Consider the following 14,308-nt stretch of genomic DNA (forward strand, 5'->3'; position numbering starts at 1 on the left):
AAAAACTTGTTATAAACAATAAATATGGTTTCATAAAATATTCAGGTTGAGTAAACACTTTGGGGACATGTTTCATGCATGAGCCTCAGTGGCCAGCAATTGAAGTGATATAGGTCAGTTTAGAGGTATTTGCAGCTTTTTAAAGACTTGACATATTCTGGTCATACAACGCAGATTCAACCACCTTTTACATTTTGCACTCGTATTATAGGGAGCCTGTTCTAGAACAAATTTAGGATAAAAAACAATTCCATGTATCTGGAGCTGGGAAATGTTTTGTCCTACAATATTTATCTAAAAATTGAAATGCGAGGTGTTTTCAGGCCGTTCTAATGGACAATATGCTTCGTTGCAGGTAAAAGAAGACTGGAAGTATGTTGCCATGGTGATTGACCGAATATTCCTTTGGATGTTCATCATCGTATGTTTGCTTGGGACCATAGGACTTTTCCTCCCACCTTTTCTGGCCGGAATGATATAGGGTTAGTGTGGCATTTAGGGTGTCGCCGAAGCCAAGCTCATGACCTGGAGTAACTTCGATTTGTAGTGGATATTCCATTGGTAGGGCCCTATGCCCTACACATGAGGAGGTCAACAGCTGAGCAAAAATCAGACAGGTGGTGTAGCGTTCTAGGGTTTATTCACTTGCAGGTAAGGTCAGCAACGCAGCAAGCACTTCACTTGCTGGGAAGTACTAAGGGAGAAAAGCGATTGACCGGTGTACGGTGTGAGCGTGTCTCTCTAAGGATCTCAGAGGGGACAGTGCGTGTGGGTTTCTGGTGTGCGGTACAGAACACGGCATGCAGAATACAGTCTGCTCTGCTTATACGCCTCAAGATTCTCCCTTGGTGAAGGAGATATTGATGGATCTTGATCCAATGGAATTCAACTGTGCAAGGTTCTTCATATTTTAATTCATCTTCAAAGAGACATAAGGGGCCAAGAGTCTGGTCAACTACTACGTTTCAGGTTTTCTCCCCGTTAACAAGGGAAAAATCCCCCTGCAATTTGAATTCATATTTCTGTACTTTTTTGTATGAAATAAAATTTTGCATGGGAAGATGTTCAGGTTCGCAATGGAAATCCAGTTGCCTATTCTGTAAAATGTCAAGAGATTTTCCAACATCAAGGACCACAAAGAACGTTAATAGAGTTCACAGCAGGCCTTTCACTTTAGGTAACAACATTAAAGTATATACTCCTTTCAGTGCTATGTCAGTGTTCTTGTAAATTAGAGCAATATTCTGGATTTTTGAGCAACTAGGCAAAAAGGGAGCAGAACATAGAAGTCATTAACATTAAGGGGGTCATTACGATGTCGGGCCGATTGCCTCCGCCAGGCTGGCGGTACCCACCGCCGGCCTGGCGGAGGCAATCCGCCCGACATCCACACTAGTTTTCCCCCCGCCATGTTAGTATGGTGGGGGGTACCTCGGGGACGGAGAGACCGTCCGCTGCATTTCCGCCCCGGTCGCCTTGCGGCCGGAGCGGAAAAGGAATAATATGGTGGCGGTGTCTATCAGACACCGCCAGCCATATTATGTTGTTTGTATTTAGGTGCCTTTCCGCGGTAGTGATGCCGCCACGGAAAGGCATGCGGTCTTCACTCTGGGTGTCCCCTGCGGGCCCCCAGAGTGAAGGAGAGGTGGGGGGTGCACACGGGGGGTACCTGTGGTACCTCCCTTCATTTGCATTTACAAAGCGGCAGGCACCACACGGTGCCTGCCGCTTTGTAAATGCAAATGCTGAAATGCATTTTTAGCATTGTGGCGGGCGGTGCAGAGAGCACCGCCCGCCACAATGCTAAAAATACAGGATGTGCCTGCCACTGTGGCGGGCACATCCTAAAACTCCCCACGGGACCCACGCCCTTATGGCGGGCGGTCCCTATTACCACGAAAATGGCAGGGGGGCAAAGTCCGCCCACCATCCTAATGACCCCCTAAGTATTTGACACACAGGTTAATGCTGAGGCGCACAGACAATTACAGACACATAAAGACAACTCACACATACTTGAAATAAAATGTCAGAGTACAATCACAAAGAGATAGAGCACACATACCAACACATATCCGAAATAAAACATCAAATTATAATCACTAACTAACAAACACACATACTTAAAACTCCGAAAGACGCATTCGAAAGAAAATATCGGAAATCGCAAACAATGAGAAAAGATTAATTAGAACTTTGCCAGAGGCAAAAGTTGTTTAGAACACCACAATAGTCAGTATATAATATTAATTCTCTGATGTAATGAATAGTTTGAGGGAATACTTCTGTGTTGCAGGAAGATGCAATGTTCTTATCCAAGTGTTTTTAATTGGGAGCTAATTTTAAAAAGTAAAAATGTAACCGAATGTGCGCAGAAGAACATTTTCCACCAATATGTGCTGGAAACCCTGCAGAAAAAGATGAATAAATACCTTCTGCACACTATAACTAGTGTACAACCTGTTGCATCAAAATAAAGCTTTGTGCTGTTGTCCTGTGAATAGTGTGTGATGGTCAGATGCCAGTGGTATTGAATGGATTGACAGGTGGTTGCTGGGTGAGATGTTTGTGTGAGTGCATGTGATGTTTGCGTACATTGTGGGTTTACCAACAAATCCTTCTAAAGCAACAGATGACACACGTTTGAAGAATTTTGCTGGATTAGAGTGGTCTCTTTTACGAATTGTCAACCTACTGTCTCTATTCGACCCATCAGGGCTCCACTACGCGGGAAGCGTAGTCGCGTGTGTGCCACTTGAGTACTTTCAACTACATTACATTATGAATCCTTGCTTTTATGGGACGTTTGGTATATGCTCTCTTTCTTGTGTGAGTATTTGGTATAAATTTCAGGTATGTGTTGCAACCTAGAGCGTATCTTGAGAGCAACGGAGCACTGAACAGAGGGCTTGGCGCTAGGGAGGATGCAATCAATGGGAGATGGTCATGGGTAGATTGTCGGGTCTGTGCACCCTAAATAGGGGAGCATTTCATTGGTCTGTTTCCTAATACTTCTTGAAAGATGGGCATGGCATTTAATGAGTACTCAAGCAAAGGACCGACAACTCCCAGTGCTGGTTTTTTTCTGACGTGACTTCACAAGCCACCTTCTTACTTGTCGTGACAGTCAAGCCTCAGGCAAGCTGCACGCGGTAGTCAAGATTTAGGATGAGTGCTGGTCACAACCAAATGATGCCCTCCTGCACCAGACAAAATCAAAGGATCAACTTCTGGAATCATCAGCACAGCCAGTGCATCTGGACAAGTCATTGCTCATCTGGCAATGGCTGAGCAACTCCATAAAACTAAGGGGGCATATTACCAAGCAATAGCGATAATTATCGCTATTGCTTGGTTAGAGACAAAAATGTACCGCTGAGCTGCGGCGATTTTTTACCGCAAATAAACCTTGGTATTACCAAGGTTTATCGCAAATGCGATAAAAATCGCCGTAATGCATGAATATCACTAAAAAGTCCGCGATATTCATTCATTACCGAGCTAATGCTCTTAGCCATGTTATCCACCTCTCATTGGATAACATGGCTAAGAACTGCTCAGGGCAGGTGTTAGCTTTTGGAGATATTCGCGCTTAGCGCGAATATCTCCAAAAGTTGGTAATAGGAGATAGCGATGTTAGCGACTGTTTCCAGTCACTAACATCTTGGCACGCCCACTTTGCATGTCATTAGTGATAAATATCACTGACATGCAAAGTGGGGTTCAAGATGGTCGCTATCTCCAACTAGCTGTCGCTAACTGGTGTTAGCGACAGCTAGGTAATAGGGAGATAATTTTATCTCCGCTTTCTTGGCTTTTAAAGCCAAAAAAGCGGAGATAAACCCCCTTGATAATATGCCCCATGATTTTCTTTTTTAACAAGTATCATGGATCATTGGGCAGAATTAGGCATGTTTGGGCCGAATTATGAGTGGGATGGTATTCTCTAGACAGGATTACCACTAACTTGGGAATTCTGTAAGGGAGGAGGGTTCCACCTGATTATGCATTCCTGCATGTTTCCACACGTTTCCATGTGAATTGTCACACAGATATTTCATCGGATTCGATCATGCAAAGTTTCCAGGTGAAAGACCTGGAATGCACAATGTCCCATTTTCCCTTGTAATCCTGATGGTTCTCTTATAATTGGCCCCTTACTAGTAAAGTGCACCTTTTTATCAAACATATTAAGAGTCTGCAATGATCATCTACTGAATGAGTGTCCACCTGTAAAGTAGGACTTGCTGCACCTCTCAATTTTGGATCATTGAAACTTAGTAAAAATTTAACTGAGCCTCTCTTTGACCCCAACTATTTGTTCAACAAGATATGGCGTTTCCTATGTTTCTGCCATTCTAGGCTACGCGAAAAACCAGATATATTGTGGAAAACCGAGGAAGGAATAGATAAGGACATCTTTGTACAAATCTGTACAGCGTTCCATCAGAAAATATTCCTATTGAAGGATGATGGTCCCGCAGCCGCTGCGCTGAAGTCCACCGAGTGGCTGCTTACAGTTCGAGATGAGGCTGCCCAGACGAATCAGGTTAAATAGTCAGTGGGAACAGTAAAAATGTAGGGTTTTCTGAGCCAAAGGAACACACTTTTGTTCATCCAGTAACGTAGAGAAGGAACTGTTCTGAGTGGGGTAAGAGTTTTCTCAACATTTGACCCCAGAAAATAAGGGTGTACCATTCCCATCAAATATGGGGGAAATCTCACTTTTGTGAGGTGAATTTTGCAACCATTCGCAGTGATATCATAATTATGCCTTCTGTGGTATCTTCAAATGTTCTATTATGGGCATTATTAGGCCAAATTTAATATTGCTTTGTTCTGGCACTTGTGTGGCACAAAGCAGCAGAAACAGCAGCGTTCATCCTCTTTCCCACACCAAAGCTATTTTGCACCGAAAGTTGATGGTGAGTGCAGTGCCACAAAGGCTTTGCCCAGCAGAGCACCAACTCGAAAATAAATGTATCCAAAGTTGCCTTAAGGGTGGGTACAATACAAACATGCCTCGGACCCAGATATACAGAAAAAGGTTAATGCCACAAACCTTGACATAGCTTTGAGAAAGCCGTTGGCTTGCGTTCTTTATGGGTTGAAACATGTTGACTATTAACCTTCTTCTTCCGTAAAATATGAACAAAAAGTACAGAGAGAAAAAAGAAGATATCACACGAGAAGATACTTTTTGCTCTTTCCTATTTGTTCGAGGAATACACATGGAATTTTGGTGTGAATAATCATGGTCATATGTACATATTTTATTTAGCACAGGACAGTGATCTCAACACATACTAGGGATTGTAAGTTACACCACCTATTTAAATCAATCTTATTGTGCACTAGCTAATGCTGGAGGCTGGCAGCTTTAGGGCCCTTGCCACAAACCCATAGTGTTCAATCTTTACCTTCTTCCTCTCCCACAGGTCATTCAGTTTCATTCAAGTTTGATTGGGAGCCAGTGGTGACCAGATTTGGGGTTTGAATGGTATTCATTCCTAGCTGGATAAGTTCGCATTGGATTAGGCTAAATTCTGCAAAGATAGTCAACAAAAACAACCATTTTTTTGTCCCAAAAAGTGTAGCCAGCTGGACTGGACCAAGGCCAGTGCCATAACTGTGAAATGCGGATGGAACTTTCAGTATATCATTTGATGCCCTCAGATTCAGGTGATGACTTCTGCTTGCTTTTGAATGTAAAGGTGTAAAACCACATTCTTTCTCTACTATAATGAGACTGTATAATCAGAGATAACTCATACAAATTCAGCAACCTGATCAAGGTAGTTGATTATGTATTGTGCCAGCTTCTACTTTAGGTATTCCAAAATGCAGCTGCTCAGAGCTCTGTGGAGCACTATAGACAAACAGTTCCTAAGCTCCCACTGTTGAAGGGTTTCCCCTTTAGGCCATTATGTTGAGCCTCCTCAACACTTCCATTGCCTGGTACAGGTGTAGCGCATAATTGGGCTGTAGAATTTTCTGTCTGCAATGGATAAATACTGGAGCCTTATTTTGCATAACTTTTAAGTTAATTGGGGCATCTAATTTATGGTTCCAACTTTGTGGAATGTCCTCCTAAAACAATTAAAAACGCTCATCTTTTTGGAATGCCGTGACGCTTGTGTGAGTTTGCACCTTGGTTTGGCATCAACTTTGCCCTGTGTGAGGATTTAACTAACAGTTCCCTCTTAGACCCACAATTCCTTCCACACAAACAGTTCTACATTCTCACATCAAGCAGGTTGCACTGACTGTGGTTTGAGTGGGTTTACACTAAGGGTGGGCAGAACTCATGGCGTTTAACTGCACGGAATTCCACGGAGTTGCAACAAAACTTTGTGACATTCCGTGGAGTTCCGCGAGCAGGCGGCATTCGACACTGTGTGCTGCTTTCGTTGATTTTTAGCGCCAGGAGCTTGATCCACACTTTAAAATCAGCACAAATGGAAGCATACAGTGCACCAGAGGGCGCTGCTGCTTTCTGCTGAGAGAGTAGATTTTCTACTCGAGAGGCAGCTTTCTCATCGCAAACAGTAGTGACATACCTCAACCGCCCACGTTGAGAAATCTCACCGGGAGGCATTCTAGCGCCTGGAAATCGCTCTAGGGTACAATAATTCTCACTCATGCTCACCAACTTAACATTGTCAAGCCTTTCGTAAAAAAGCTCTGCATTCCATGTGGAACGCAGAGTTGCCAAAATTCTGCGAACTCCACCGGTGGAGTGGAATTTTCTCCCAGCCCTAGTTTACACCCCAATAGCAATATACAATACATGGATGCTGGTATTGGAAAGAAAAAACTAAAATCAATCAATCAGAGTACTTGTAAAGCGCGCTACTTACCCGTGAGGGTCTCAAGGCTGAGGGGAGGGGGTGCCTCTACTGCTCGAAGAGCCATGTCTTGAGGAGTCTTCTGAAGGCGAGTAGGTCTTGGATCTGCCGTATGTGGGTAGGGAGGGTGTTCCAGGTCTTGGTGGCGAGGTAGGCGAAGGATCTGCCGCCGGAGGTTGTTCGTTGGATGCGCAGGACAGCGGCGAGGGCGAGGCTGGCGGAGCAGAGCTGGCGGGTGGGGGTGTAGAAGCTGAGTCTGCTGTTCAGGTAGGCTGGTCCGGCGTTGTGGAGTGCTCTGTTGCGTGGGTGAGGAGCTTGAAGGTGATCCTCTTGTTGATGGGGAGCCAGTGTAGGTCTCTTAGGTGGGGGGTGATGTGGCTGTGGCGGGGTCGTTGACGATCAGTCAGGCGGAGGCGTTTTGGATGCGTTGTAGTCGTCGTATGTGTTTGGCTGGGATTCCTGCATAGAGTGCATTGACGTAGTCCAGTCTGCTGCTGACGAGGGCCTGTGTCACTGTTCTTCTTGTTTCGGTCGGGATCCACTTGTAGATCCTGCGGAGCATGCAGAGGGTGTTGTAGCAGGAGGAGGAGACGGCGTTGACCTGTTTAGACATGGAGAGGGAGGTGTCGAGGATGAATCCTAGGTTGCGTGCATGGTCTGTCGGTGTTGGTGCTGTTCCCAGTGTGGTCGGCCACCAGGAGTCGTCCTAGGCTGAGGGGGTGGTTTCGAGGATGAGTACCTCCTTCTTGTCCGAGTTTCGCTTCAGACGGCTGTTGCTCATCCAGTTGGCGACGGCCTTCATTCCCTCGTGGAGGTTGGTTTTGGCGGTGTGCGGGTCTTTGGTGAGGGAGAGGATGAGCTGAGTTTCGTCGGCGTAGGAGATGATGTTGAGGTCTTGTTGGTGGGCCACTTGTGCGAGGGGGGGCATCTAGATGTTGAACAGTGTCGGGCTGAGGGATGAGGCCTGTGGGACGCCGCAGATGATGTCGGTGGCCTCGGATCGGAACGGCGGGAGGCGGACGCTCTGGGTTCTGCCGGAAAGGAAGGACGTGGTCCAGTCAAGGGCCTTCTCTTGGATTCCGGCTTCTAGGAGGCGTGCCTTTAGAGTGCGATGGCAGACCATGTCGAAGGCGGCTAACAGGTCCAGGAGGATGAGTGCTGATGTTTTGCTGTTGTCTAGTTGGCGCCTGATGTCGTTTGTGGTGGCGATGAGGGCTGTCTCGTGCTGTGGTTTCGTCTGAACCTGGACTGGGACAGGTCGAAGATGTTGTTGTTTTGCAGGTGGCGGGCCAGTTGCATGTTGACGATTTTCTCGATGACCTTCGCCGGGAACGGGAGCAGGGAGAAGGGTGTCGTCTGTGAGGGTGGCAACCTTGAGGGTGGACTTGTGGACGATGGCTATTCCTCCTCCGATTCCGTTGGTGGGATCCCTGCGGGTGATCTTATAGCCATCCGGGATGGCTATGCCAATGTTGGGTGCCGCAGAGTCGTTACACCAGGTCTGGATCAGGAAGGCCATGTCTGGGGCGAAGGTGCCGAGCAGATCCCAAAGCTCGACGGCGTGTTTGCGTGCGGAGCAGGTGTTGAGGAGTATGCAGCGCAGGTGGTTGGATCCAGTCCTTGGAGGTTTGGTGGCTCTGTCCCAGGTGAAGATGCAGGTGTGGCTGGAGAAAGGTCTGTGAGTCCATTTCGGGGCGGATTGGAAGCAGGTGTGGTTTCGACCGGCTTTGAGTGCATAGAGGGTGCTGGCGTCGTAGCGGAGTCTGGTGTTGTGGCGTTCGCAGGGTCCAGGGGTTTTTGGCGCTGGGCGCGGTCCAGGCGCGGACGGTTGCAGACGGGTTTGCCTATGACACGCCAGCGGCCTCCATAAGAGGGGGAGAGGGAGGGAGGAGCAGCTGGGAGGCGGGAGCGGGGTGGCCGATGGGAAGCAGGGGGGGGCGGGGACGCAGGGACGCAGCAGCGGGAGGAGCGGGTAGGGCGGGAAAACAGGCAGGCGGCAGAGAACAGGCACGAAGCAGCTGGCGGCCATGTGGTGGCGTGTGGAGCGACCTGCCTGCGAGCAGGGTCAGAGGTCGCTCCTACACCGCTGCGCGGTCTCCTTAAGAGGGGGAGAGGGAGGGTGGAGCAGCGGGGAGGCGGGAGAGGGGTGGCCAATGGGAAGCAGGGGGGGCGGGGTTGCGAGTACGCAGCGGTGGGAGGAGCGGGAACGGCGGGAAAACAGGCGGGCGGCAGAGAACAGGCACGAAGCAGCTGATGGCCGTGGGGAGCGACCTTCCTGCGGGCAGGGTCAGAGGTCGCTCCTACACCACTGCGCGGTCTGCTTAAGAGGGGGAGAGGGAGGGAGTAGCAGCGGGGAGGAGGAAGCGGGGTGGCCAATGGGAAGCATGGGGGGCGGGGCCGCAGGGACGCAGCAGCGGGAGGAGCAGGAACGTCGGAAAAACAGGTGGACGGCAGCGAACAGGCACGAAGCAGCTGGCGGCTGTGTGGTGGCGTGGGGAGCGACCTGCCTGCGAGCAGGGTCAGAGGTCGCTCCTACACCACTGCGCGGTCTGCTTAAGAGGGGGAGAGGGAGGGAGTAGCAGCAGGGAGCAGGAAGCGGGGTGGCCAATGGGAAGCATGGGGGGCGGGGCCGCAGGGACGCAGCAGCGGGAGGAGCAGGAACGTCGGAAAAACAGGTGGACGGCAGCGAACAGGCACGAAGCAGCTGGCGGCTGTGTGGTGGCGTGGGGAGCGACCTGCCTGCGAGCAGGGTCAGAGGTCGCATGATGGATGGAATGCTTTTATTACTCTCAGTCACCTGTAATTACACACAGCCCATCATTTCTTGTTAGCTAGACTGGGCACTGGGGCATCAACAGTCACAATATGGGACATGTACATTCGGAAACTGGAGTGAAAATTGACAATCGCCCCCCGGGAGTTACAGACGGTCACTCTTAGGAGTATGGATGGATAGCCCAGAGATGACCAGTTGGTACATCAGGTGGCTGCTTGTGGCAAGGATGTGGCAGGAAGAGGGCCTTTATCTGCACCAAAAGTAGCAGGGTAATACTGTGACAGATGAAAATCAAATTCACTGTGCACGGGGGGTCACGAGGGTTTTAACAACAGGTTGATGTCGCTTACATTTTTGTGGACTGAGGAGTATGTCGTAATCGATTGATTTGGGGCCCAATGTGGGCCCCCGTTTCTGTCAGGCACCCAGATGCAACCACAGCAGATCACAGGTTTGGATCTAGGGTAGTTGTTAATTTAGATATTTCATGTACAACCGCTTATGGTATATTTGTCCTTGATGCTGGTGAGTGCGTTTTCTTGTTATTGTTTATTACTCGTGTGAGTTTAATGGTACATGTTATAGCATTAGTATGGTATACGGTGGCACTTGCAGGTGCACTTGGTTGAACTTGGAACTATGTAAAGCAATAGAGATTTAAAGAACAACGCTATTCATATCCTCATGGGAAGGTCACTGGAGGGAAAAGGAATTGTCTCTCCTTTTTTCCTTTTTCCATTGTAATGCCAGGTTCGGTTCGGTGGGAGGAGCTGCAGCCCATTGGGTTCTGAGAGGCCCACAGCAGGCACCAACGTCATCAACATACTACATCACCATTTTTTTTTGTAATTCATAAAAATGACAGGGGGGGCGGGGTTGCGAGGACGCAGCGGTGGGAGGAGCGGGAACGGCAGGAAAACAGGCGGGCGGCAGAGAACAGGCACGAAGCAGCTGGTGGCCGTGTGGTGGCGTGGGGAGCGACCTTCCTGCGGGCAGGGTCAGAGGTTACTCCTACACCACTGCACGGTCTCCTTAAGAGGGGGAGAGGGAGGGAGTAGTAGCGGGGAAGAGGAAGCGGGTGGCCAATGGGAAGCATGGGGGGCGGGGCCGCAGGGACGCAGCAGCGGGAGGAGCTGGAACGGCGGGAAAACAGGTGGATGGCAGAGAACAGGCACGAAGCAGCTGGCGGCCGTATGGTGGCGTGGGGAGCGACCTGCCTGCGAGCAGGGTCAGAGGTCGCATGATGGATGGAATGCTTTTATTACTCTCAGTCACCTGTAATTACACTGGGCCGCAATACTGTTCAGCTAATCTCATAATTTGAACACTTTGCAACATGGAAATCAGCTTTAGTCCAATTGGGCCAGTGCAGCGCAAACTATCATATTACGTCCCATCTGAAAAGAAGCACAAGCGATCACAAACTGGTTATTGTAGTGTCTTGCAAGTTATGAATGATGGAACCCTTTTGGCTCCTAATAGACTCTGTAGAGCTGTCACGTACGTGTTAGAGCAGAGTGCAATGTAGGCTGCATTAGAATGCTGAGTTGGGGGTTACACTCAGTCGAATAAAGACGTGTAATACTAAGCTTCATGTGTGAGGTAGTCATTAGCTGGCACCCAGGTTGGGGAGGATGCTACAACTGGTGAGAAGGTAGGGGGGTCGTAACCCAAAGATAGACAATGCTCTCCAAGGGAGATTGCTGCGGTCCATGCAAAATGCTCATGTGTGACACTTGTGCTGTCATCAAAGTATGGAATCAACGCTTAATACATATGGAGTCAAAGCGCAGCTCCAGCTGCTGTGAAGCAGTTGAAGATAATGAAAACGTTGCAGATAATCTATGAATCATTGGCTGGGAACCTGTTGGTCAGGCCATACATAAAAGTACCGCACTGCCACAGTAGATGACGTCATATGGAGTATTAATGCTAAAAGAAGATACAACCAGGTTTTCAAAGTGCAGCTATCGAAAACCGCAAAATAGAATTGCAAACAGGAGCACTGCAAGGCGGAGATCAATCAGGTATCAGAAAGTGCAAATTGACGTTTAGAAAAAAGGAAATAAATGACTTACTGAACCCATTAAAGTAAGACATTGTACCACTGCTGCCAACTGCCGAAGAAATCACATACCGTCAGATTAAAGAATCTTTGAATCTTAATTTAATCCAATGCCCAATGTTGATTACGAAAGATACATTTTCAGTCAAGAACAGAAAATGGTGAAACCATTGATGAATTTGTGGAGCGACTCGAAGTTCAATTAATTTAATTATGAAGAAGCTATGCATTTTAGAGTTGATGGATGCTTGTCAGATTTCTTCAGAGAATGAATGCTGAGAGAAACTCAGTCTGGAGAGAGTGTTAATGGCTGCCAGAGATGAAGAGTGTGCTGATAGATAACTGCTGACATAGAGGCCAGCAGTGCCCAAAATGAATCAGTCCTGAGTGTAAAAAGTAAGCCAAAGCAAAAGATGGAAAGACACAAAGTGAGGTCTACATGCAAAAATAAGTTGCATTTTACATGTGGATTTTCATTTCCACATGAAGGTAAATGTCACATCATTGGGCAGATATGTATATGTAAAGGCTGTGGAATGGAGAACCATTTTGTGATGGCTTCCAAAGCGATGGAAAAATATGCGCAAAGACAAAATGGCTGCTAGATCATCCCAGAAGAAGCGTTCGCACACCCACAAGGCCATCAGCTAAGACATATTGACACTAAAAGAAGTTGTCAGTCATCTAAATCATCATCAAAGAGGTTTTCTGTATCAGTATCAAGTGAAAGCGAAGAAGATGGTTGTGCCATGCCCATGTTTACCTCAGAAAAGTGTGTGCATGTTAGACTGGCCACATGTGAAGAAAAATGTCAGTCAAACCAAGGTCGACACTGCCAAAGTCATTCAAATTTTGTCCAAAGGTTACACTGAAAGTAAAAAGTTGTTGAATACCTTTTATTTTTGTCAGAGGTGCCTTAGGAGAAGTATAATGCATTATCTAAATTACCACAACTTATGCCATCGAAATCCAAAGTGTATACATAGACTTCATCAACGTCCCTAAAAAGTCAAGGTTCATTTGTAGTGATGATAAAACACAAGAAAACGAATGTGCAAGCACCCATCCTTGTGCTTCAAGGAACTCCGTCAAGTGCCTGTCTACTCATGTTTTGGAACATCTGCTGATATGGGACTGATTTCCTTAACCTAGAACATGAATGCTCACCACAAAATTATACGTCGATTCCCTCCGTTGTTTCATGGTTTAGGAAAGGAAAAGACTATGAAAGTAAAGTTGCATATTATTGAGAATGTAAATCCAGTATTCAAAGACATAGACAAAACGGTTTTCATTTACAAGAAGCTGTTCAAAAGGAACTTGAATCGTTACTTAAGCATGATATAATTGAGTGTTCAACAGGAGCAACACCATGGGTTTCTGCCATAGTGGTAGTGCCCAAAAAGGACAGTAAAGGAGCTGTATGCATATGTGTTGACATGCATCAGGCAAACAGGGCAACTGAAGAAGAACGAAATCCAGGTCCAGAAATTGTTGAGACATGATAACACAATTAAATGGTACAAAGGTCTTTTCTCACCTTGAATTGAATAAAGGTTATCATCAGTTGGAACTCAAAGAAAATTGCAGGTACATTACAACCTTTTCTACACATGTTGGTCTGTTTCAATACAAAAGACTACGTTTTGGTGTGTCGTGCTTCAGACCTTTTTCAAGACATCATTCGACGTATTATTCAGCCTGTCATAAATTAGTTCAATTATAGCGATTGGTTTTCATAGCTACACAAAAGAAGCACGATAAAGCTCTTACATAAGTATGTCATTTACTTGCTGATGCAGGTTTGACTTTGAATTCAGACAAGTGTGAGTTCCGTAAGACAAAGTTAATATCCTTTGGCCATATCTTTTCTGGGGGGGAGGGGAGTATGTCACCCAAACCTGCTAATGTACAAGCGCAGTCAAATGCTGATTCCCCACAATATGTTTTTATGGTGCGTTCTTGGCATGGCCAGTTACTGTTCCAGATATATGTGACATTTTGCCACTATAAGTGCTCCATTGAGAGACTTAAAGAAAAAGAATGTTTCACTTTATCGTTTACATGAATGTGAGAAAAGTTTTAAGAAAATCAAATAAGCCACTGAGATTGCTACTGAAATAGCATACTTCAATTCAAAGTTCCATATAGAAGTTTTTGTTGCCGTTAGGCCAGTTGGGTTAGGCACTACCCTTGCAAAGCACAGGTGACACCCACATGCTCAAAGGCATATTGTGGCATATGCAAGTAGAAATTTGTCCCAAACAGAACATGCTTATTGTCAACCTGAAAAAGTAAGTTTAGCCATGGTATGAGCTTGCAAACATTGCTGTGTTTTTCTGTACGGAAAGCCTTTTACGCTGGTAATTGATTATCAAGCTTTACTGGCTATATCTGGCAATCCAAAGACCATCATGCCTGCTTAAATTGAACAATGAGGACTATGATTACAAGAGTACAATTATTCCATTGTGCATCATCCAGGGAAGGATCAGAACCCTGCTTTTCCAGAGTGCCTATACAAGGTCACGGTACTCCATTTAAGACTGCTGAAGCCTCTATCAATTTCATTATAAAGTCAAACACACCAGCTGCCATTTTGCTAGCCCAGATTATCAC

At 46.8% G+C, this 14,308-nt stretch overlaps 1 protein-coding gene across 1 annotated transcript in view; it reads left to right on the forward strand.

Annotated features, from left to right (window-relative positions):
• The window catches only part of CHRNA2 (cholinergic receptor nicotinic alpha 2 subunit), a 236,509-nt gene extending 235,201 nt beyond the window's left edge, over positions 1-1,308 (forward strand). Inside the window, exon 6 of the mRNA XM_086948497.1 lies at positions 356-1,308. Coding sequence (XP_086804623.1) covers positions 356-481 — 126 coding nt within the window. The 3' untranslated portion in view covers positions 482-1,308. The remainder of the gene's footprint in view (positions 1-355) is intronic.
• Positions 1,309-14,308: the final 13,000 nt, after the last annotated feature.

The sequence above is a fragment of the Lissotriton vulgaris genome, unplaced genomic scaffold (assembly GCF_964263255.1).
Source record: "Lissotriton vulgaris unplaced genomic scaffold, aLisVul1.2 SCAFFOLD_254, whole genome shotgun sequence".
In the NCBI taxonomy this organism is placed as follows: domain Eukaryota; kingdom Metazoa; phylum Chordata; class Amphibia; order Caudata; family Salamandridae; genus Lissotriton; species Lissotriton vulgaris.